The 22173-nt window shown below is 38.0% G+C and overlaps 1 protein-coding gene across 1 annotated transcript; it reads right to left on the bottom strand.

Annotated features, from left to right (window-relative positions):
- Window positions 1-2738: 2738 nt before the first annotated feature.
- Window positions 2739-21735, bottom strand: LOC139310220 (ovomucoid-like). The gene is made up of 4 exons (XM_070934381.1): window positions 21681-21735; window positions 21144-21169; window positions 20374-20483; window positions 2739-2784 (listed from the first exon to the last, which is right to left on the bottom strand). The coding sequence occupies exons 1-4, from the start codon at window positions 21733-21735 to the stop codon at window positions 2739-2741; spliced, it is 237 nt and encodes a 78-aa protein (XP_070790482.1).
- Window positions 21736-22173: the final 438 nt, after the last annotated feature.

Below are 22173 nucleotides of genomic sequence, written 5' to 3'. Positions count from 1 at the left end.
ATATCTGAACAAGTTCTCATTCACTCTCCAAGAACGTCGCTCATTCTTAGCCATCTCAATTTCTATCCATACTGGGCTATGGTCGGACAAGGTTCTTGGAAGAATCTTTGTTCTTTTTGTCTTGACAAGTAAATCATCTGACAACAAAACAAAGTCAATCCTAGAGAAGGATCTATGTCTGTCGGAAAAAAAAGTATAATCCAGTTCTTTTGGATTATGTATTCTCCAAATATCTTTTAATTCCAGATCTTCTTTCATATCAAAAAAAGTCTGTGGTAGTCTGATTCTGGATTTCGCCAAACTCTTTTTATCTAGTTTAGAGTCAATTACTCCATTCCAGTCTCCCATTATTAAAATAGATCTATAGTCCCATTGCAATATTTTAGTATGTAACATTTTATAAAAATGATCCTGTTGTTGGTTGGGAGCATAAATTCCAATCAAAAGAATTTGGCCATTCACTGTAAGCAATTCAATTGCTATAAACCTACCATCTTCATCTGCTTCTATAATTTTGGCTGTTAATCTTTTATTTACATAAATAACCACACCATTCTTTTTTTGCGAAGTTGAAGATATAAAATGTGTGCCTAGTTTGGAATTTATCAAGTATTTTTGATCTTGAGTTGTGATATGAGTTTCTTGTAAACAAATTATATCATTATTAAATTGTCTCAAATATACAAATAACTTCTTCCTTTTCTGTACCGAGTTCAACCCATTCACATTCCAAGATAAACACTTAATCGTCATCTTTATCTTTATGGAGCAACGAGCAGAATAACCAAATATCTTCCGGAATCTTCGGTCTCACTCCCCCCATGGCTCCAATCTCTTGTGTGGTACTCTTAGCTCCCTTTTTGTCTTGTCTTTCCTGTTGTTGTTGCTTTTCTTTAAGTTGCCTAGATTTTGCACGAGTTATGCGCTGATCCTTAACCTCAACCATCCGAACCGGGTCCAAGATTGGAGAAGATTCCAACAGGGGCTCATCCAAGAAACCTCCTTCCGCACCCTGCGTTACCTCTAACTCCACCTGTTTTGACTGTTCTTGCGGTTCTTGTTGAAGTTGCTTCTTGTCACTCTCCTTAATCTCCAGAACTGTAGATGTACGTGGAGATGGTGTTCTTTCTTTAAAAATAGTAGTGTAAAAATGCTCCGCCTTCTCCACAGTATTCAAACAATGTCTTTCTCCCTTATATTTCAGAATTATGCCAGTTGGAGCATCCCATCGAAATGGTAGCTCTTGTTTTTGCAGTTCTTTTACAAGAAAGCCAAAATCTTTTCTGGCTTTCAGCATTTTAGGTGGTAGTTCCTTGTAAACTCCAATTTGTGCACCCCCCACTTGCACAGAAGTAAGAAAAGATTTTTGCAGGATGTCATTTCTTATTGCTCTATCCGTGAAGTATATGACCACATCTCTAGGCAATTGTCTTTGTCTGGCCACCCAAGAATTCACTCTGTAAATTTTGTCTATTTTGTAAAAAACCACATCAGGATTAATTTTTAAAATCCTTGCCAGAGCATCAGCACAAATCTGTCTCAAATCCTGTCTGTCATCCTCTCTGATTCCTCGTAACCTTATGGCAAATTCCATTGCCCTGAATTGCATCATAACAATTTCGTTCTCAACTCTCTGCATTCTTTTGGTCCTCACTTAATGATGGCAACTGTGACTGTCAGAATTTCCACTACCACCCATGTTTCCTTAAAAATAAGACTCGGTCTTATATGAATTTTTGTTCCAAAAGACGCATTAGGGCTGATCTTCCAGTTACATCTTAATTTCAGGGTAATACAGTACTAAATAGGTTCGTCATGGTTGACGATTTTAAGTGAGACTTATTTTTGGAATAGGGCTTATAGCAGCATCCTGAAAAATCATGCTAGGGCTTATTTTCTCGTTGGGTCTTATTTTCTCAGAAACAGAATACGTGCTGTAGCCATATGATGACTCATTGTACAGCCACATCAATTGAAATAGGGCATTGTCATCTCAGTTGCCATTAGAAACCAAGAACTACCCATTAAGTCAACCAAGTACATGGCTCATGCCAGGAGAAGCAATTGGTTCTTCCTATTTGGAGGAGATTCAGGGAAGCAAAGCAGGGAAACTCTGTTTTTTGGCAGTGGGTCCAGAACTGTTTGCACTTCCTGCCTTCCAGAAAAGAAGTGCTGAATCCTTGTCTTCATAATCAAGCTATGCAGTGGTGAAATCCAATTTTTTTTACTACCGGTTCTGTAGGCATGGCTTGGTGGGTGTGGCTTGGTGAGTGTGGCAGGGGAAGGATACTGCAAAATCTCAATTCTCACCCCACCCCAGGGGAAGGATACTGCTAAATCCCCATTCCCCCCCCCATTCCTGGGGGAAGGATATTGCAAAGCCTCCATTCCCACCCCATTCTGGGGCCAGCCAGAGGTGGCATTTGCCAATTCTCTGAACTGCTCAAAATTTCCACTACCGGTTCCCCGGAAGATCCCAAATACTTGGCTTTCTTCAAGTATGAACAACCACCTTATCTAAAAAATCTAGTATGGTAGAAACACGTACCAAAAGAAGATTCATGGAGATATAATGCTTTGCTTTGTTTATTGATAAATCCGTGAAAGACATTTAATACAGCAACAGAGCAGAACTAGAGGGAAGAACAGAAAGTTTTGGTGGGGATCCTAATGAGCAGGGCATGAAGATGGTGAGATATTATTAATAAATGTTTCTTAGTCTTCTACATTTTAAGATTTCAACATCTTCCAAAGTGTCTCAGCCAAAGTCTTTTTCCACTGCGACTAAAGAGAAAGAGGGAAGGAAACAGGGATAAAAACTAAATTAAAAATCTAGAGAGATACATCCACTAAAGTGGCTCACCCAGCCATAGGTCTGTAATAGTCAACAATATTACTTGGCATTTTCTGAAAGTGACAATTTGCCTATCCTTCCCTCTCCCCTTAAAATTAGTAACATATTCTCCTTGGAACCACCATGCAACTGATCTGTGGCAGAAAATGGTTTTTGAGTGAATACTTGAGGATAGGTTTGCACACTTCTTTTTTGAAGCCTAGAAATCCAGGGCTACCGATCCAAATGCTTTCTTCTGAAGTTGCACAGAGTGAAACATGTACTTACAAATAAGCCTCGCAGAAATCCCACTCGTTGGTATAAGTCCTGCCATCAGAGCCACAATGGAATCGATAAAGCCCGGGTTTGACATACACCCGACAATAATTCTATGGGTAAAAGCAAATGACATATTTCATAGAGCTGCCCTGTCCTTTTTAAGGGCACAGTTCTGATGATAATTTGGATAAACTGAGCCAAAATGATTATGAATGTCTATCCTGCCAGCTTTTAATTCTTTCTTCTGCAAAGTTCCTTCCTGTTCAGGTGGTACTCCTTTTTGTAATATATTACATTAACAACATCAATGCTGAAAAATGGATTTGGGATTTTTAGGAATTATAATTTATAGTTGTTATATTCCTGTTTAGATCTGCATAGTTTGCAACACCTGCCTCACTATTAAGGCTCCGTATGCACGTAAGATACACTGAAAGAAACAGCTTTGTAACAGTAACTTAAAACATTGTTTAGTTTTTATTGTTTACATTTTGCACTGCAAATGTTTTTAATTGTGGCCTGATGGAGGAAGTTGAGAGGAAACTTCCTGAAAAATCATTCTTATTGTATCTGAGTTTACAATATGTTGGCCACAAAGATGATAGTAATGGGGTGGGACAGGTATGGGGTTATTATGCATCCACACGTCTGAGTCCTATCCAAGGATTTCATTTAATAACTAAAATTTAATAACTAAAACTACTCACCGCTGTATTGATTCTTCCTGCAGCAATATCTGGGGGGAAAAAACCATGCCAAATGTGAACATCTGAAATAATTCCATGTTATCTCCTTTTTTTTTTTTTTAATAATAGGTACATTTCAATTTGTGCTGTCCTGGCTCCCTCCCTCCCTTCCATTAAAATCCTTGACTAAAAAATAAATAAAAAGAAAACATTAACACAAAATCCAGTGAAAACGAACCATTACAGGTGATGGGGATATCAATAGGCAGTTGAAAATTGTTGATTTCTACCAGAATTCTGCTTATGTACCTGAAATGTACCTGTACTTTATTCCAACTATTGGGAATGCTGCATCAGACCTTTTAGAAACTATGAGTCACAACTGGAAAACCCCTGGTTAGCGGGTCTTCCAGTGAAATAGCCAATTCTGCACCAAGAGCTTCCAATTTTTATTTGCTTCTTGGGCAGATCCCCTGAGCCAGAATTATTTCCCACTGAGCCAGCCTTGAGGATATCTATGGACTATTGTCTGCTTTTTCCTGGAGATGAGGGTGTCCTCAAATCTATCAGAAAAGGAAAAGTTGGAGTAGTAAACAGAACTTACCAGAGTACAATGAGAAAAGGAGCAGAGCGAGCAGCAGAAAGCTTCCTGGCTTCATGATTCCTCACAACTTGGCTGAAGTAGGACTCTTTGGAGCAGTTGATGCTGAAGGAGAGGCCTCTAATCTTTCTCCTGCCCTTCCAGGCTATACATGCATTCCCTGACTACTTTGGTGATGAAATTTCTTTCTTCTGGATGCAATTGGATGTGGAATTGGCTGTTGCTGAAGTGGGTGGCAAGCTTGCCAGTTGGTAAACTCCCTTTTATACAATTTACCCAGTATTCAAGAAACATTTCTCTCCTGATTAAAATATTTAGATAGATAGCAATAGCAATAGCACTTAGACTTATATACCGCTTTACAGTGCTTTACAGCCCTCTCTAAGCAGTTTACAGAGTCAGCATATTACCCCCAACAATTTGGGTTGACCTCAGAAGGATGGAAGGCTGAGCCAACCTTGAGCCTGATGAAATTTGAACTGTCAAATTGCAGGCAGCCGGCAGTCAGGAGAAGTAGCCTGCAGTACTGCACTCTAACCACTGCGCCACCGTGGCTCATAGATAGATAAATAGATAGATGATAGATAGATAGATAGATAGATAGATAGATAGATAGATAGATAGATAGATATGGATGGATGGATGGATGGATGGATGGATGGATGGATGGATGGATGGATAATGGATGGAATTTTAGAATAGAAGAATGGTATTGTGAAATGTGGAAATTAGCTTTAAATGATAAAATGACATGTGATATTAAAATTAGAAATGGTGACTATAAAGAAGACATTTTCTGGAAAATTTGGAAACCATTTGTGGACTATGCGCTGGGAAAATTGGATGCTTCGGTACCTGTACCCCGAGAACGTGGATTTTGGCGATCATGAGGATATATCCGAAGAACCAAATCTTCCTTTCTTATGTATAGCACAGGGTGAAATATTGTATATGTTGTTTGTAATGTTAGTAATTTAAAATATAAAATGTTAAAAATAAAAAATAAATAAAAAAAAAGCAATAGCACTTAGACTTATATACCACTTTACAGTGCTTTACAGCCCTCTCTAAGCAGTTTACATAGTCAGCATATTACCCCCAACAATTTGGTTTGACCTCAGAAGGATAGAAGGCTGAGCCAACCTTGAGCCTGATGAAATTTGAACTGTCAAATTGCAGGCAGACGGCAGTCAGCAGAAGTAGCCTGCAGTACTGCACTCTAACCACTGCGCCACCGTGGCTCATAGATAGATAGATAGATAGATGATAGATAGATAGATAGATAGATAGATAGATAGATAGATAGATAGATAGATATGGATGGATAATGGATGGACAGACAGAGACAGATAGAAAGAATAAGTGTATTTGTCACTTTGAAAGTAAACTAATCAGCATAGATTAAAATGAAATTTTGTTGCATACAGCTCTCAAAGGGTCATCACCTCTAATATACACCACATAAATATAAATAAATAAATAAATAAATAAATAAATAAATAAATAAATAAATAAATAGTTCGGATGTATACATGTATATATAGAGAAAAATGAATCTTGTGAGTTTACCAGATGGATGGTAGGGAACAATGCTCTTACAGAATCTGGAAGTCCTGCTAGAAATACCTCAAAACCTCCTCCCAGACAGGAGCAACAGAAGCAGACAGTAAAGTGGATGTGTGGGATCTCTAACAATGCTTTGAGCTCTAAGCACCTAGCACTTATAAGCAGTACCCTGAATAACAGGAAGGGAGCGTCCTATAATCTTCTTGGCCGTCCTTACCATTCTCTGTATGGACTTTCTACATGAGACACTGCTGCCACCAAACCAAACAGTGGTGCAGTTTGTTAAAATGCTCTCAACTGTGCCTCTGTAAAAAGTGGCCAGGACTGAAGGAGAAAGATGTGTTCTCCTCATCCAATGCAGAAAAGGCAGACGCTGGTCTGCACGCTTCACTAAGGATGACATGTGGAGAGGCCAATTCAGACTGTTAGTTGTCTGCACAGATACTTAATATTGTTGCAGACTTTCAAACTTCTCCATAAAAATGAAGAAACAAAAGTGCCCTCTGACTTTAGAATCAAAGACAAGCATCTGCCACATAACACAACAGACTTAACAATTGTTGATTAGAAAGACAAAAAAGTCTGGATAGTGGATGTGGGAGCAGAAAAGAAGAGAAAGAATTGGAGAAGATAACAAAATACAAGGACTTGCAAATAGAAACAGGATGTCTGTGGCAAAAGAAAGAAAGGAAGTTGGGGAGAATATTTTTTGTTATCTAGAATCAGAGTTGGAAAGTATCTTTGAGTCTTACTGCAGTGATGAGGCTGTGTGGTTTAAGATATGGTGCAATTGTTTCTTCTTACACTACAAGATAAACTCTTGACAAACTAAGTGTTCAGTTAAACCACAACCTCTTGGTGCTCGCTTAATGAGGGCAGCAGTGACTGCAAGAACCATTATTTCTAGGTGCTGCAGTCATATGACGTTTCACTTTAGGACCACATCAATTATAACAGGCAATTCTGGTCTCAGTTGCCATTACAAACAAAGAGCCAACCAACTATATTGTTCATGACAAGAGAAGCAACCAGTTGTTCCTCATTTAGAGGAGATTTGGGGAGGCAAAGCTTGGGAACTTTTTTTGGTGGTGGAGCCAGAACTGTTCCCCCCTGCATAGAAGTAAATAAGGAGTCAACTATATATGTACATATATAACTAAGTAAATAGGTGACTGTAGATATTGATACAAATAGAAATATGAAAAATAACCCACCGTTGTAATATCTTCTAAGACTCAGTCATTGGACTGAATTGATGTGTGTTCGTTTTGTATGTTGTTTCAATGTATTTATGTTGGTTTTGTTTTTTCTTTTTATTATTAATAAAAACTATTAAAAAAAATGTGGATGTGGGAACAGAAGAGAAGAGAGAGAACTGGAGAAGATAACAAAATACAAGGACTTGCAAATAGAAATAGGATGTCTGTGGCAAAAGGGCCTGGTGGCTCAGCAGACTGATAGCATTGTGATTAACACCAGCTGTCTGCAATTACTGTAAGTTCAAATCTCACCAGGCTCAAGGTTGACTCAGCCTTCCATCCTTTTAAGGTAGGTAAATTGAGGACCCAGTTTGTGGGGGCAATAAGCTGACTTTGTATAAATATACAAAAGTATGAAGGCTATTGCTTAGCGCATTGTAAGCCGCCCCGAGTCTCCAGAGAAGGGCAGCATATAAATCAAATTTAAAAAAAAGAAAGAAAGAAAGAAAGGATAGTACCAATAATAATCTGAAAACAACTGGAGCACCACTTTAACACCACCAGCATTGGCAAAAATCACCATTGGTCAATTGCAAAAGGCAGCTTTACTCGGAACAGCTTACATCCTATGATGATACCTTTAATACCATCAGACATGAATATCTTCTTTTCCCAGGGCCTTGAGCAGGACTTCATATGTGAATAAAAATGTCAAATCCCGTCTGAGATTCTGGATGACTGTGTGATGAACCATAGTAATAATAATGGGCTTCCTAATAAACTTCAAGGAGCAAGCCTAAATGTCTAATTTGTATAACACTGTCTGCAGAAATGAGTGCCATTCCTAGATATTATATCTTATATACCAAAAAACTGAATACTATACTTTCCTTTTGCTTAGCTTCAGTTATCCCATCCCAACCTGACCATTCATAGGCAAGTGTTTTGCAGAGTCATCCTATGAGTTGAATGAATTATCATTATACAGCAGATTTGTATGTTATCCAGTGATCAGTTCTAATTCAATTGATGGTTTCTTCCTATATTATTATAGGTTAATAAGATCATATAAAACTCACCAGTAAATCAATCAATCTTTCATTTCCCTCTAGTCTTATGGTTTACAATTTTCTTCATAATAATTGCATGTATTGTCAGTAGAGTTAATTTCTGTAAATAGTTAATAGCTTGAATCTGCATATTTGATCCAACTACCTTCCCCTTCCCCCCCCCTCCGCACCAACCTGTAGAAAACTTGGGGAGAATGTTTTTTGTTATCTAGAATCAGAGTTGGAAAGGATCTTTGAGTTCACCTAGTTTGAGCTCCTGCTCAAAGCAGGAACCACTGAAGCATGTCAGACAGATATCTTCCCAGACTATGGAGAACCTATGAAGGAAACCATAACTGATATATGCTCTTGCCATCAGAAAACCACTTCTTATATTTCATCTACATCAGATTCCTTGCATTGTCAACTCAATGGTTCTGGTCCTGCCTCTGAAACCAGTCTAGTCTCTCCTCTACATGACAACTATCTGTCTATATTCTATATGAGTGTGTCTCCTTGTTTCTCCTAACTACTTTGATTGCCAATTATCATTCCAGTCATTAGATTTGTCAACCATGAAAATTTTAATTTTCATATGAAGAGATGGAGAGTTTTACATGCTAATTACAATAGGAACTAGTTTCTCATAGGAAAGAATGGCATGTTTTAACAATAAGCAATAAATTACATTTCTATAGATGTCTATGAGCTCTTCTCATTCAGTCCCCTAGATGCTGATACTCAGAGCCTAGCCTATTCTTCACACTCTATTCCTTCACCAGCTGCAGCATAGAAGTGAGACACTTTTCATCATAATGTGTGTTCTCTATGGCTCAACAGTTATGTTTTTATCTCTGTGTTTTTTCAGTGGCCTTTGTGATAAAACCATGTCCACAAACATTCTGGGCAGGTGAGCTGTCTCAAGGAAAGCGATTGCACGGGGAACAAAAGAAGTGATACAAAGACACGTTGAAAGCCTCCTTCAAGTCCCTGGATATTGACACCACCTCCTGGGAAACCCTGGCACAAAATTGATCAACATAGCGCACGATGATCCACCAAGGCTGCCAGACATAAGAGGACAGAAGAACAACCACAGCACAAGAGAAGCGAACACTCCGCAAAGCCAGAGCTGCAAATGCTGCAACAATGGTGCCCACACATGTCTGCCTGACATGTGGCAGAACATTTCATGCCCATATAGGCCTTACCAGCCATCTGCGGACACATCATGGACAGCCCACAACCTGTTAGATGTCAAGGTCCTCTTCAAACATGATGGACGAACATCATTATGTCCACAAAACTCTTGGAAGCTAAGAAATATCTTATTGCAGTAATGAGGCAGTATGGTTTAACATACAGTGCAATTGTTCCTTCTTACACAACAAAATATACCGTTGACAAACTAAATGTTCAGTTAAACCACAACCTCTGCTAAGTAAATAGATCTGGATTTCTGAAATATTTGAAATTTCTAAGAACAAAAAATGGAACCAAGTAAGATCAGAATTTAAAAGGTCTTGGCAGTCATGATCTTTACGGGACCACCTGCTACCACCAATAGCCTCCCACCGACCAGTACGCTCCCATAGAGAGGGGCTCCTCCGGGTGCCGTTGGCCAAACAATGTCGACTGGCGGCCCCCAGGGGGAGAGCCTTCTCTGTGCGGGCACCTACTATCTGGAACGAGCTCCCCCCGAGATACGGAGGATTCCGGATCTGCGTACCTTCCGTCGCACGCTTAAGACGTTCCTATTCCAGCAAGCCGGCCTGACCTAAACTTCTCCTCTTTTAAATGGGAATTTTAAATTTGGTTTTAAATTATTGGGGTTTTAAATATGGTTCAGCCAAATTTATTTAATTTGTTTTATCTCTATTTTAAATTTTGTATTTATATGTTTTATTTTATGGCTGTTCACTGCCCTGAGTCCTTCGGGAGTAGGGCGGTATACAAATTTAATAAAATAAAATATATAAATAAATAAATAAATAAATAAATGATCTGCTCGATTTTCTTTTTTAAAAACTTAGAAGAGATGAAATGGAGCGTCTTGTCAAGTTAGAACTGAAGAATTCTGCATTCCAAAATTTACTTTAATGAGCAAAATGATTCAATCAATTTTTGCTGTTGTACAGAAGATAAACTGCATAGTTTCAGTTCACTACCATAATATCCTCTATCAAGAATGCATTTGCCAACTTTTTTGATTCAGGTAGATGGCAGCATGTCATTAGATTTAATATATATTTATGGCCAGATGCTACCATCCATTGTGATTCTGTGTAGCATAGGTTTTTCCTCTGTTTTTGAGAGATTTAAAGAGCAGCAGCACCCATGTTGACCCTTCCCTGTCATTCCTTTATCCAGAATCACAATATGCCAGGAATTCTCTGTCTTATTTCATTTCATATTTCATTGTTTTAGTATAGCTGCCCATCTCAATTCAGTGACTCTGGTCACCAAACAATCATAAAAACAATTAAGACACATTTAAGAAAAGAAATTAACTACAAATAGCCTAGATTTATTACAATCCATCAATGTCAGCATGAACAGGAAATGGAGCTCTTCACACATTCAGGACCTCAGGCCCAGGTACACAGCCAGGACTTCAAAGCTTTCCCAAAGGGCAGCAGGGTCAGATCCATCCTCATCTCAGGAATGGAGATGCTCCAGAGGCTCTATGGCAGAAAAAGCAAGACTCCTGGTCTCTGCCAGCTGACATTCTTTTTTTTTTTAATTGAAAAGTTTTAAAAAATTTTTACAAATGTTTTCCCATCCCACCTCCCACCTCCCCCCCAACCCTCCACCCCCCCCCCGTCTTCCCAGAGCAAAATACAGGGTATAGCATTTAACAATCATATACTAACATATGCTAACTATCTATAGACTCCTATCTCCCTCTTGTACTTTTAACTCCCCTTTTACATGACTAAATTTAAATACTTTCTAAAGTCTCTTTATTCATTCATAAAATATTTGAAACTTTTTAATCCCATATTTGTTTTGAATGTAGTCAATCCATCTTCTCCATTCCAAAATATATCTTTCATTTGAATGGTCCTTCAAATACGCTGCAATTTTGGCCATCTCTGCTAAGTTCACTACTTTTAGTGTCCATTCTTCAATAGTAGGTAAATCTTCCTTCTTCCTATACTGCGCCACCAAAAGTCTTGCTGTGGTTATTAAATTTAAAAGCAAATTAGTCTCTATAACCGTACAGTCTGTAATTATACCCAGCAAAAACAGCTGTGGAGTAAACTTTATCTTCTTTTTAAGAATATTTTGCGTAATTCACCATATTTTTATCCAAAATGCTTTGATTTTTTTTACATGTCCACCATATATGATAATACATGGCATCATCACACTCACACCTCCAACACTTGGATTGCAAGTTTGGATACATACAAGCTAACTTTTTAGGATCTAAATGCCATCTATAAAACATTTTGTAAAAATTTTCTCTCAAATTTTGGGCTTGTATAAATTTTACATTTCTAACCCATATTTTTTCCCACGTTTCTATCATTATTGGCTCCTCAATATTTTGTGCCCATTTTATCATACAATCTTTAACCAACTCCTTTTCTGAATCTATTTCTATCCATGTGTTACACAACCTTTTTATATGCATTTGGCTCTGATCTCGGATTTGTTTTACCAAGTTTTCCTCATTTTGCATGATGCCAATTTTCTGATCCTCTTTCCATCTAGCTTGTAGCTGTCCATACTGAAACCAAGTTTGAATTATCCTTTCTTCTTTTAATACATTCAAAGACTTTAACTGTAATGTACCTCTTTCCATATTAAGAAGCTCTTTATATGTAATCACATCTTGTTTTTGTTCTGCACTTATGTTCTCTGTGGCATGTCTGGGTACTGCCCATATAGGTATCTTATCATTTGATTTGTATTGATATTTTTTCCAGACACGCAATAAAGCATTCCTTAATACATGACTTTTAAAAAATCTTATCCACCTTCTTGTCATATAATAAATAGGCATGCCATCCATATATCAAATCATATCCCTCAATATTCAATATTCTTCTTTCTGTTAAATTAATCCAGTCACTGATTGCTGATAAGGCTGCTGCTTCATAATATAGTCTTAAATTGGGCATTTTAAGACCTCCTCTTTCACGTATATCTTGCATTATTTTTAATTTTATTCTTGGTTTTTTCCCTGCCCAAACAAAGTTATTAATACCCTTTTGCCATTCCCTCCAATTTGCATCTAAGTATAAGTATCATTTGAAAAAGAAATAAAAATTTAGGCAAAACATTCATTTTTACTGCTGTTATTTTTCCCAACAAAGACAATTGTAGTTTTTTCCAATTGTCCATCTCTTTCTGAATTTTTTGCCATAACGGTTCATAATTATACTTGTATAATTTTACATTTGAAATTGTAATGTAAATCCCGAAATATTTGACCTTTTTTACTATTTCAAATCCTGTTACTCTTTCTAATTCATTTTTTTTATTTATAGTCATATTTTTAGTTATTATCTTTGTTTTCCCCGTATTTTTTTTTTATTAATAATAAAAAAAACAAACCAACATTAAAACAACATACAAAACGAACAAACATCAATTCAGTCCAATGACTGACTCTTAGAAGTTACTACAACGGTGGGTTATTTTCATATTTCTATTTGTATCTATATCTACATTCACATGTTTACATGGTTATATATGTATATATATAATTGACTCCTTGTTTACTTCTATGCATTTCTATTGAATAGTCGAAAATTATCTTTATATTCCTATTTTTGCCTCCAGCCAGCTGTACCATCTTTGCCATACTAAATAGTAATCAGTATCGTCTTTCTCTTGTATTTCTTTTGTGAGCTTATCCAATTCTGCACATTCTTTAATTTTGGCTATTATTTTGTCTTCTGTGGGTAACTGTTCAGATTTCCAATGTTGGGCAAAGAGTATACATGCTGCTGTGAGGATATGGATGATCAGATATTTTATTTCTTTGGTATATTGTGCTGTGATTATTCCCAATAAAAAGATTTCTGGCCTCATTTCCAGTTTTTGTTTCGTGATTTCTTCAATCATTGTTTTAATTTGTTGCCAGTATTGTTTTGCCCTTCGGCATGACCACCAGAGATGATAATATGTCCCTTTCTGTGATTTACATTTCCAGCACATTGGAGATGTATTTGAGAACATCTTGGCTAGGCGCGCCGGTGGGAGGTGCCATCGGTAGAACATTTTGTAAAGGTTTTCCTTATAGGGTATAGACAATATCATCTTATAATTTATCTTCCACAAATTTTCCCAATTGTCCAGTTCAATAGTATATCCTATATTTTTGGCCCATGTTATCATATTCTCTTTGACAACCTCCTCTTCTAATTTGTATTTTAGTAGGTACTTATAAATTTTGGTAATCATTTTCTCATCTGTACTTTGTAATATTTTATCCAATTCATTTGGTTCATTTTGGAATCCGAATTGTGCCCGATCAGTTTTGTATCTTGATTCTATTTGCATGTATGGCCACCAATCAATGTCTATACCCTGATTTTGTAATTCTTGTCTTGTTTGTAATTCTCCTTCACTGTTCAGTAGTTCTTTATAAGTCCTCATTTTCTCTATATCCATGGCATTGGGATATATTAGTGCTTCCATTGTCGATAACCATCGTGGAATCTTGGTATAGTGTTTTCTAATCTCTTGCCATGTTTTGTACAATGATTCTCTGATAATATGTTGCTGGAAGTATCCATGGTGCTTGTCCTTTCCCTCCCACAAAAAGGCGTGCCATCCGCGTTGTAATTCAAAGCCCTCTAGTAATAGCATTCTTTTATTCTTGAGGTCTATCCAATCCCTTATCCAGTTTAGCGATGCTGCTTTGTAATATAACTCCCAGTCCGGTAGGCCTAAACCTCCTTTTTCCTGAGTATCTTGCATACACTTTATTTTGATTCTGGCCCTTTTCCCATTCCAAATAAATTTTGTTATTATTTTACTAAGGTCCTTAAAAAAGTTCTTTCCTGGCCAGATTGGGGTTACTTGAAAGAGGTAGAGTAATCTAGGCAGTATATTCATTTTTATGGATGCGATTTTCCCTAGAAATGACAGTTCTAATTTGTTCCACGTTTCCAGATCTTTTCTAATTTGTTTCATTAATTTGTTATAATTGTCTTCTCTAATTGTTATTGCTTTAGCAGTAAGCCAGATTCCTAGATACTTTATTCTCTTTACAATTTGTATTCCTAATTTGTCTTCTAGTTTTGTCTCCTGTACCTTTGTCAAATTCTTTGTTAATGCTTTAGTTTTTTGTTTGTTAATTTTAAGCCCTGCGACTCTTCCATATTCCTCTATCTTCGCTAAAAGTTTGGTTCCTGTTCTTTCTGGTTGCTCCATTATAAATACCACATCGTCAGCGAAGGCTTGCAATTTGTACTCTTCTTTCCGTGTTCTCAAACCTTTTATTTCTGCATCTTTCCTAACTTCATTTAGTAATATTTCCAATGAAATTATGAACAGTAGTGGGGATAAAGGGCAACCCTGTCTCACACCCTTTTGTATATCCAGATTTTCAGTCATATCTCCATTAATCATAATTTTGGCCGTTTGGAGGGAGTATACTTTTCTAATCATATGTAAAAATTTGACACCGAAGTCCATGGCTTCTAGTTGCAATATGAGGAAATTCCAATTTAGATTGTCAAATGCCTTTTGTGCATCTAAAAAGATTAAGGCTACTTGTTTGTCAACTCTTTTCTCGTAATATTCCAGGACGTTGATAATTGTTCTTATGTTGTTTTTGATCTGTCTTCTTGGGACAAAACCGTTCTGATCTGTATGTATGTATTTATAAATAATTATTTTCAGTCTTTGCGTTATAACCAACATGAAGAGTTTATAGTCTACATTGAGCAATGAGATCGGCCTATAATTTTTAACTTGTGTGGGGTCCGTGTCTTCTTTGGGGATGAGTGTAATAATGGTTTCGGTCCAGGATTTGGGAATTTCTGCTTCTAATAATGCATCATTGAGGACTTGGAGTAACAGTTCATCCATTGCATTTTGACAGTTTTTGTAAAACTCCGTTGGTATTCCATCCAGGCCTGGAACCTTGTTATTTTTTTGCTTTTTCCTTGCTTCCACCAGCTCAGACATCATAATTGGTCTATTTAATGCTTCTCTATGGGACTCCTCTAATTTTGTAATGTTTGTTTTACATAAGTATTCCTTAATGTCTTCATCCCGAATCTCTTCTTTCTTGTAGAGACTTTGAAAAAAATCTTTGACTATACGTTTTTTGTCTAGATTGGTATGGTATATTTGTCCTGTTTCGTCCTGCAATTGAAATATTGTTCTCCTTTCTTTTTCTTTTTTCAGTTTATACGCTAACCAGCGCCCCGTTTTGTTTGCATGCTCAAAATGTTTCTGTTTTGCTAGCTTGATTTTCTGTGCAATTTCTGTCTGGATAATCAGATTGATTTTATGTTTAGTAAGATTTAATTTTTCTTTTATTGTTTTGTTGTGGGGCTCCTTCTGCAATTCTAATTCGTATATTCTAAATTGTTCTAACAGCTTATTCCTTGACTGTTGTTTCTCTTTATTTATTTTTTTGCCATATACGCAATTGTAAGACCTCTTATGTATGCTTTAATTGTGTCCCAAAGGTTTTGAAGCGATGTCTGTTCTTTAGTGTTTATTTGTAGGAACATTTTAACCTCTTTCTCAATCATCTGTATGTATTCCTTATCTTTTATTATTCCCGTGTCCATCATCCACCTCCTTTGCTTTCGATGGCTTCACTGAAAACAACCCTCTGAACTCCTGGCTTGGACTATTCCTTTGATTTCCTTGCAAGCCCTGAAACTCGGACCACCGGACTTGTTGACAAATGTCAGTGGAGGCCCCTAATCTCAGAGGGGATTTTGGGCTGTTTGTTTTTGGAACCTACCCAGGCAAAACCTTTATTTCCAAGGCTGTTTTTGGTTTGGCTGTAAGTTTGTTTTGCTTTTAGTTATCTACTTGGTTGCGAGCCAATTACTGTGCTAAATTTGCAACTGGGGGTTAGCTGAAAACTTGAAATTGAAATGTTGAGGGACAGACTGAATAAAGCTCTCGACACCAACCCTGATGTGTGGGTGAGTGGGGGCAGCACACATTGTGAGGAGGGGAAGGGGAAAAATATCTGAGTAGGTACTAGATAGTGAAATGGAATACTCATAGGAGTTGGTTGTTGCAACTGTATTACTTCTTTTCTGGAGTTCCCTTTTGGTCCTCACTTAATGATGGCAACTGTGACTGTCAGAATTTCCACTACTACCCATGTTTCCTCAAAAATAAGACTCAATCTTATATGAATTTTTGTTTCAAAAGACGCATTGGGGCTTATTTTCCAGTTATGTCTTAATTTCAGGGTAGTGCAGTACTAAATAGGTTCGTCATGGTTGACGATCTTAACTGAGGCTTATTTTTGGAGTAGGGCTTATAGCAGCATCCTGAAAAATCATGCTAGGCCTTATTTTCTGATTGGGCCTTATTTTCGGGGAAACAGGATGTGTGCTGTAGCCATATGATGACTCATTGTACAACCATATCAATTAAAATAGGCAATTGACATCTCAGTTGCCATTAGAAACCAAGAACTATGCATTGAGTCAATCAAGTATATGGTTCATGCCAGGAGAAGCAACTGGTTGTTCCTATTTGGAGGAGATTCAGGGAAGCAAAGCAGGGAAACTCTGATTTTGGCAGTGGGTCCAGAACTGTTTGCCTCTGACACTTCCTGCCTTCCAGAAAAGAAGTGCTGAATCCTTGTCTTCATAATCAAGCTATGCAGTGGTGAAATACATTTTTTTTTACTACTGGTTCTGTGGGCATGGCTTGGTGGGCATGGCAGGGGAAAGATACTGCAAAGTCTCCATTCCCACCCTACTCTGAGGCCAGCCAGAGGTGGCATTTGCCGGTTCTCTGAACTGCTCAAAATTTCCGCTACCAGTTCTCCAGAACCTGCTGGATTTCACCCCTGAAGCTATGCCTCTAAAAGGAAAATATGTACTTTGCCTCCCAGGTCAGAGATGAGGTGTTAAAATTTCATATTTGAATACACCTGAACAGGAATGAGTTCCTGGATATACATGTAGATATCCAAGGCAAATGTTGAGGAAGGTTCTTGTGCCAATATGTTAGTGGTCCAGGGATTATACCATATGCAGAAGTGCTTGTGCTATTATTTATTTATTTATTTATTATTTAAATTTTTATACCACCCTTCTCCCAAAGGACTCAGGGCGGTGCACAGCCAACACTAAAACACACATATACAAAAAATTTAAAAGCAATTAAAAAATATATTAAATAATTTGGCCCCGATATTATTAAAAAACTAAAACAACCATTAAAATTCATGTTTAGGCCAGCCCAGCTTGTTGGAACAATAACGTCTTGAGGGTACGGCGAAAGGCGCGTAGGCCAGGGATCATCCGTATTTCCGGGGGGCAATTCATTCCAGAGGGCAGGTGCCCCCACAGAGAAGGCTCTCCCCCTGGGGGACATTGTTTGACCGATGGCACCCTGAGGAATCCCTCTCTGTGGGGATGTATTGGCTCGTGGGAGGCTATCGGTAGCAGAAGGCGATCTCGAAAATACCCAGGTCCTAATGGAGTGCTTTAAAGATGGTAACCAACACCTTGAATCGCACCCGGAAGACCACCGGGAGCCAGTGCAGCTCACGCAGGAGAGGTGTTACATGGGTGCGCCATGTCACTCCCATAATCACCCGTGTGGCCACATTCTGGACCAATTGGAGCACCCTCTTCAAGGGGAACTCCATGTAGAGAGCATTACAGTAGTCCAGACGGGAGGTGACGAGGGCATGAGTGACCGTGCGCAAGGAGTCCTGGTCCAGAAAGGGACGCAACTGGTAAATCAGGTGAACCCGATAAAAAGCCCCCCTGGCCACAGCTGTCACAAGATCTTCTAGAGACAGCTGTGCATCCAGGAGGACATCTAAGTTGCGAGCCCTCTCTGAGGGTGCCAAGATCTCACCCCCAATAGTCAGCGATGGAATCAGCTGGCTATACTGGGACGCCGGAAACCATAGCCACTCGGTCTTGGAAGGGTTGAGTCTGAGCTTGTTTCTCCCCATCCAGATCTGCACGGCCTCCAGGCACCGGGACATCACATCAAGGGCATCATTGGGGTGATAAGAAACGTTCTCCTCATTTATGTGATAACAGTAACCCATGCTTAATTCTTACCTCCTGTTATTTACATAAACTATTATATAACATATAATATTAGTAATACATATAAATATATAATGTGAATTTTATTAATGCATTTATCATTTATCATATTAATGAATTTATCGTGTATTTAATCATCATCATCATCGTCATTTGGAATACAACATGCCAGATATCACGGTTGTTGAGGGCCGAAGTATACAATGTATTGATATCGCTGTACCAGGAAGTGCCAGAATTGATCAAAAAGAACAGGTAGAAATCATGAAATACCATGACCTGGCCATCGAAACTACACTATTATGCATGAAACATGTAACAGTGATACTTATTGTCATTGGGGCACTTGATACCATGTCCAAGAATTTTATAAAATACGTCAAGAAATTGCAGCTTCCTGCAATAATACAACGGAACTGTAAAAAACTGCACTACTCAGAACATCGTATATTTTAAGAAGATACTTGGTTGATGCAACGGAACCTGGAATGCAGCTGGCGATGACACACATGCCCACAGAGAGGGCTCTATGTGCCACCTCTGGCATGTGTGCCTTCTGTCTTGTGGCAACTAATATAGATAAAATATTCTGCTTGAGAGTTGTACAAACTCCATGTATGGCAGAATATGATAAATTTCTGAATAAATATTCACAGGAACAAGAATCAATACAAACATTAATTTGTTTGTTCAAAGAGAAGGACAGAGTTACCCATACTAATGATTTCTTCTCTAGCTATACAGAGTAAATCTTATACTTGTAAATACTTCTTACAGAAAAAGCACATTGCTGTAAGATTTGTCACTGGAGGCACAATGAGATGGGAATTTGAGATGGCAAATGCTTGTTTTGGGTTTTGGAAGGTGGAGTAAAGTTATAAAGTAAATGGCAAGTTATTCACTTTATAACTATAATCCACCCTTCTTTTTAATGACACAGAAAACAGGATCTATTGTCATAAACTCTGACATAATTATTGTTATTAATTTGCCAAATAGCAACTCCTTCCTCTGTAAGACAGCAGAGGACAGGACCAAATGGACCTCTCCTCTTCTGGGTAGTCCTCCCTTCCCCAATTTAGCCATCCCTCATAGGTGAACATTTACTCCTCTGATAGGGAAGCTATTAAGGGAGAGTGAGTGATGGTACCCCAAGTGGACCCCAATCTGCAATAAGAGCCAAAGAAATAATTGTTATCATTCACAAGAGATTTGAGAAGGTATTTTTTTATTACGTTTTCTAATCCTGCCTCGATAGTCATTATTTTCTTGAATGTATCATCCCAAATACTTGGCTTTCTTCAAGTATGGACAACAACCTTATTGAAAAAATCTAGTATGGTAGAAACACTTTCCAAAAGAAGATTCATGGAGAGATAATGCTTTGCTTTGTTTATTGATTAAATCCACCAAAGACATTTAACAACAACAGAGTTGTTAGCAACAGAGCAGAATCAGAGGGAAGAACAGAATTTTTTTGTAGGGATGTTAATGAGCAGGGCATAAAGATGGTGAGATATCCTTAATCAATGTTTCTTTGTCTTTTGCATTTTTCGAAGCCTAACAGCTTAAGTGTTTTTCCACTGCGACTGATGGGAAACAAAGACAAAAATTAAATTAAAAAATCACAGAGATGCATCCACCATCATGACTCACCCAGCCAAAAGTCTCTAATAGACAGCAAGCAATATTACTTGGCATTTTCTGAAAGTGACAACTTCCCATGCTTCCCTCTCCCCCTAAAATTAGTAACATATTCTCCTTGGAACCACCATGCAACTTATCTGTGGCAGAAAATGGTTTTTGAGTGAATACTTGAAAGGAGGATAAGTTTGCACACTTCTTTTTTGAAGCCTAGAAATTCAGGGCTACCGATCCAAATACTTTATTCTCCAGTTGCACAGAGTGAAACATGTACTTACACATAAGCATTGCAGAAATCACACTTGTTGTTATAAGTCCTGCCATCAGAGCCACAATGGAATCGAGGACACTCGTCGCAGGAGGTTTTTGGGTATCCACAACAATATATCTTTGGAAAAAAGCAAATGATTTATTTCATAGGGCTGCCCTGCCCTTCTTTTTAAGGGGGCAAGTCTGATGATAATTTATCTGTCTGATGATGATTATCTCTTTTTATCCCATCAACTTTTAATGCTTTCTTCTGCAAAGTCTCTTCCTGTTCCAGGTGGTCCACCTTGTTGTAATATAGACCATTATACAACAGCAATGCTGGAAAATGGATCTGGGATTTTTGGAATTAGAACTTATAGTCATTATATTTCTGTTTTATTCTGCATAGTTTGCAACACCTGTCTCACTATTAAGGCTCCGTATGCATGTAAGATACACTAAAAGAAACAGCTCTGTAACAGTAACTTAAAACATTGTTTAATTTTTTATTGTTTACATTTTGCACTGCAAATGTTTTTAATTGTGTGCTTTGCCCTTGAAGGGCTAAGGATGGTAAGCAGCTTGGGAGCGGGAATAAAAACAGAAGAACTGGCTTGATAGGGGAGGGTGAGAGGAAACTGCCTGAAAAATCGTTCTGAGTCTTATTGTATCTGAGCTTACAACATGTTAGCCACAAAGGTTTTGGTGATGGGGAGGGAGAGGCATGGGTTTATTATTATGCATCCACACTTCAAGGACTTCATTTAATAACTAAAATTTAATAACTAAAATTACTCACCTCTAAATTGAACTGTGCAGCAATATCTGGGGGAAAAACCATGCCAAATGTGAACATTTGAAACAATTCCATATTATCTCCTATATTTTTTATAATATTTCAATTTGTATTGCTCCCTCCCTCCCTTCCATTAAAACCCTTGGCCAACTGAAATAAAAACAAAACATTAACACAAAATCCAGTGAAAATGAACCATTACAGGCGATGGGGATGTCAATAGGAACTTCAATACTGTTGATTTCTACAAGAATTCTGCTTATGTACCTGAAAGAACCACTTTATTCCAACTATTGGGAATTCTGACCTCTTAGAAACTATGAGTCACAACTGGAAAATCCCTGGTTAGTGGGTCTTCTAGTGAAACAACCAATTCTGCACCAAGAGCCTCCAATTTTTATTTGCTGCTTGGGCAGATTCTCTGAGCAAGAATTAATTCCCTTGAGGATATCTGTGGACTATTGTCTGTTTTTTCCTGGAGATGAGGGTGTCCTCAAATCTCTCAGAAAAGGAAAAATTAGTATAGTAAGCAGAATTTACCAGAGTACAAGAAGAAAAGCAGCAGAGTGAGCAGCAGAAAGCTTCCTGGCTTCATGATTCCTCACTGAACTTGGTTGAAATAGGACTCTTTGGAGCAGTTGATGCTGAAGGCGAGGTCTCAAAGCTTTCCGCTGCCCTTCCAGGCTATATAGGCATATCCTGACTATTTTGGTGATGAAATCTGTCCCTTCTGGATGCAATTGGATGTGGATTTGGCTGTTGCTGAAGTGGGTGGCAAGCTTGCCAGTTGTAAACTTCCTTTTACACAATTAACCCATGATTCAAGAAGGACCCCTCTCCTGATAAAAATATTTTCAAACTCCTCCATAAAAATGAAGAAACTAAAATTCTCTGGGTCTTTAGATTCAAACAAAGAAGAATTTGCCACATAACAGACTTAATTGCCTTCATTTCTGCGCATGTCCAAGATGGCAGTGTCTGCTTGAGCCGCAGCTTGAGGATGGTGGCTTATTTGCCCCATGGGTCCTTTTGG

The sequence above is a fragment of the Pituophis catenifer genome, unplaced genomic scaffold, assembly GCF_029215685.1.
Source record: "Pituophis catenifer annectens isolate HBS135680 unplaced genomic scaffold, rPitCat1.0.hap2 SCAF_2, whole genome shotgun sequence".
NCBI lineage: Eukaryota > Metazoa > Chordata > Lepidosauria > Squamata > Colubridae > Pituophis > Pituophis catenifer.
The sequence above is the reverse complement of the archived record's forward strand: the minus strand, read 5'-3'. Positions and strand labels throughout refer to the sequence as shown.

Excerpts from the sequence above, each read along its gene's own strand:
- LOC139310220 (XM_070934381.1), bottom strand. The coding sequence starts at position 21,735 with ATGAAGCCAGGAAGCTTTCTGCTGCTCACTCTGCTGCTTTTCTTCTTG. Across the intron at positions 21,170-21,680 it reads GCTTTTCTTCTTGTACTCTG|ATATTGCTGCACAGTTCAAT; the intron begins GTAAATTCTGCT and ends TTTTTCCCCCAG. Across the intron at positions 20,484-21,143 it reads CTGCACAGTTCAATTTAGAG|ATATATTGTTGTGGATACCC; the intron begins GTGAGTAATTTT and ends TTTTTTCCAAAG.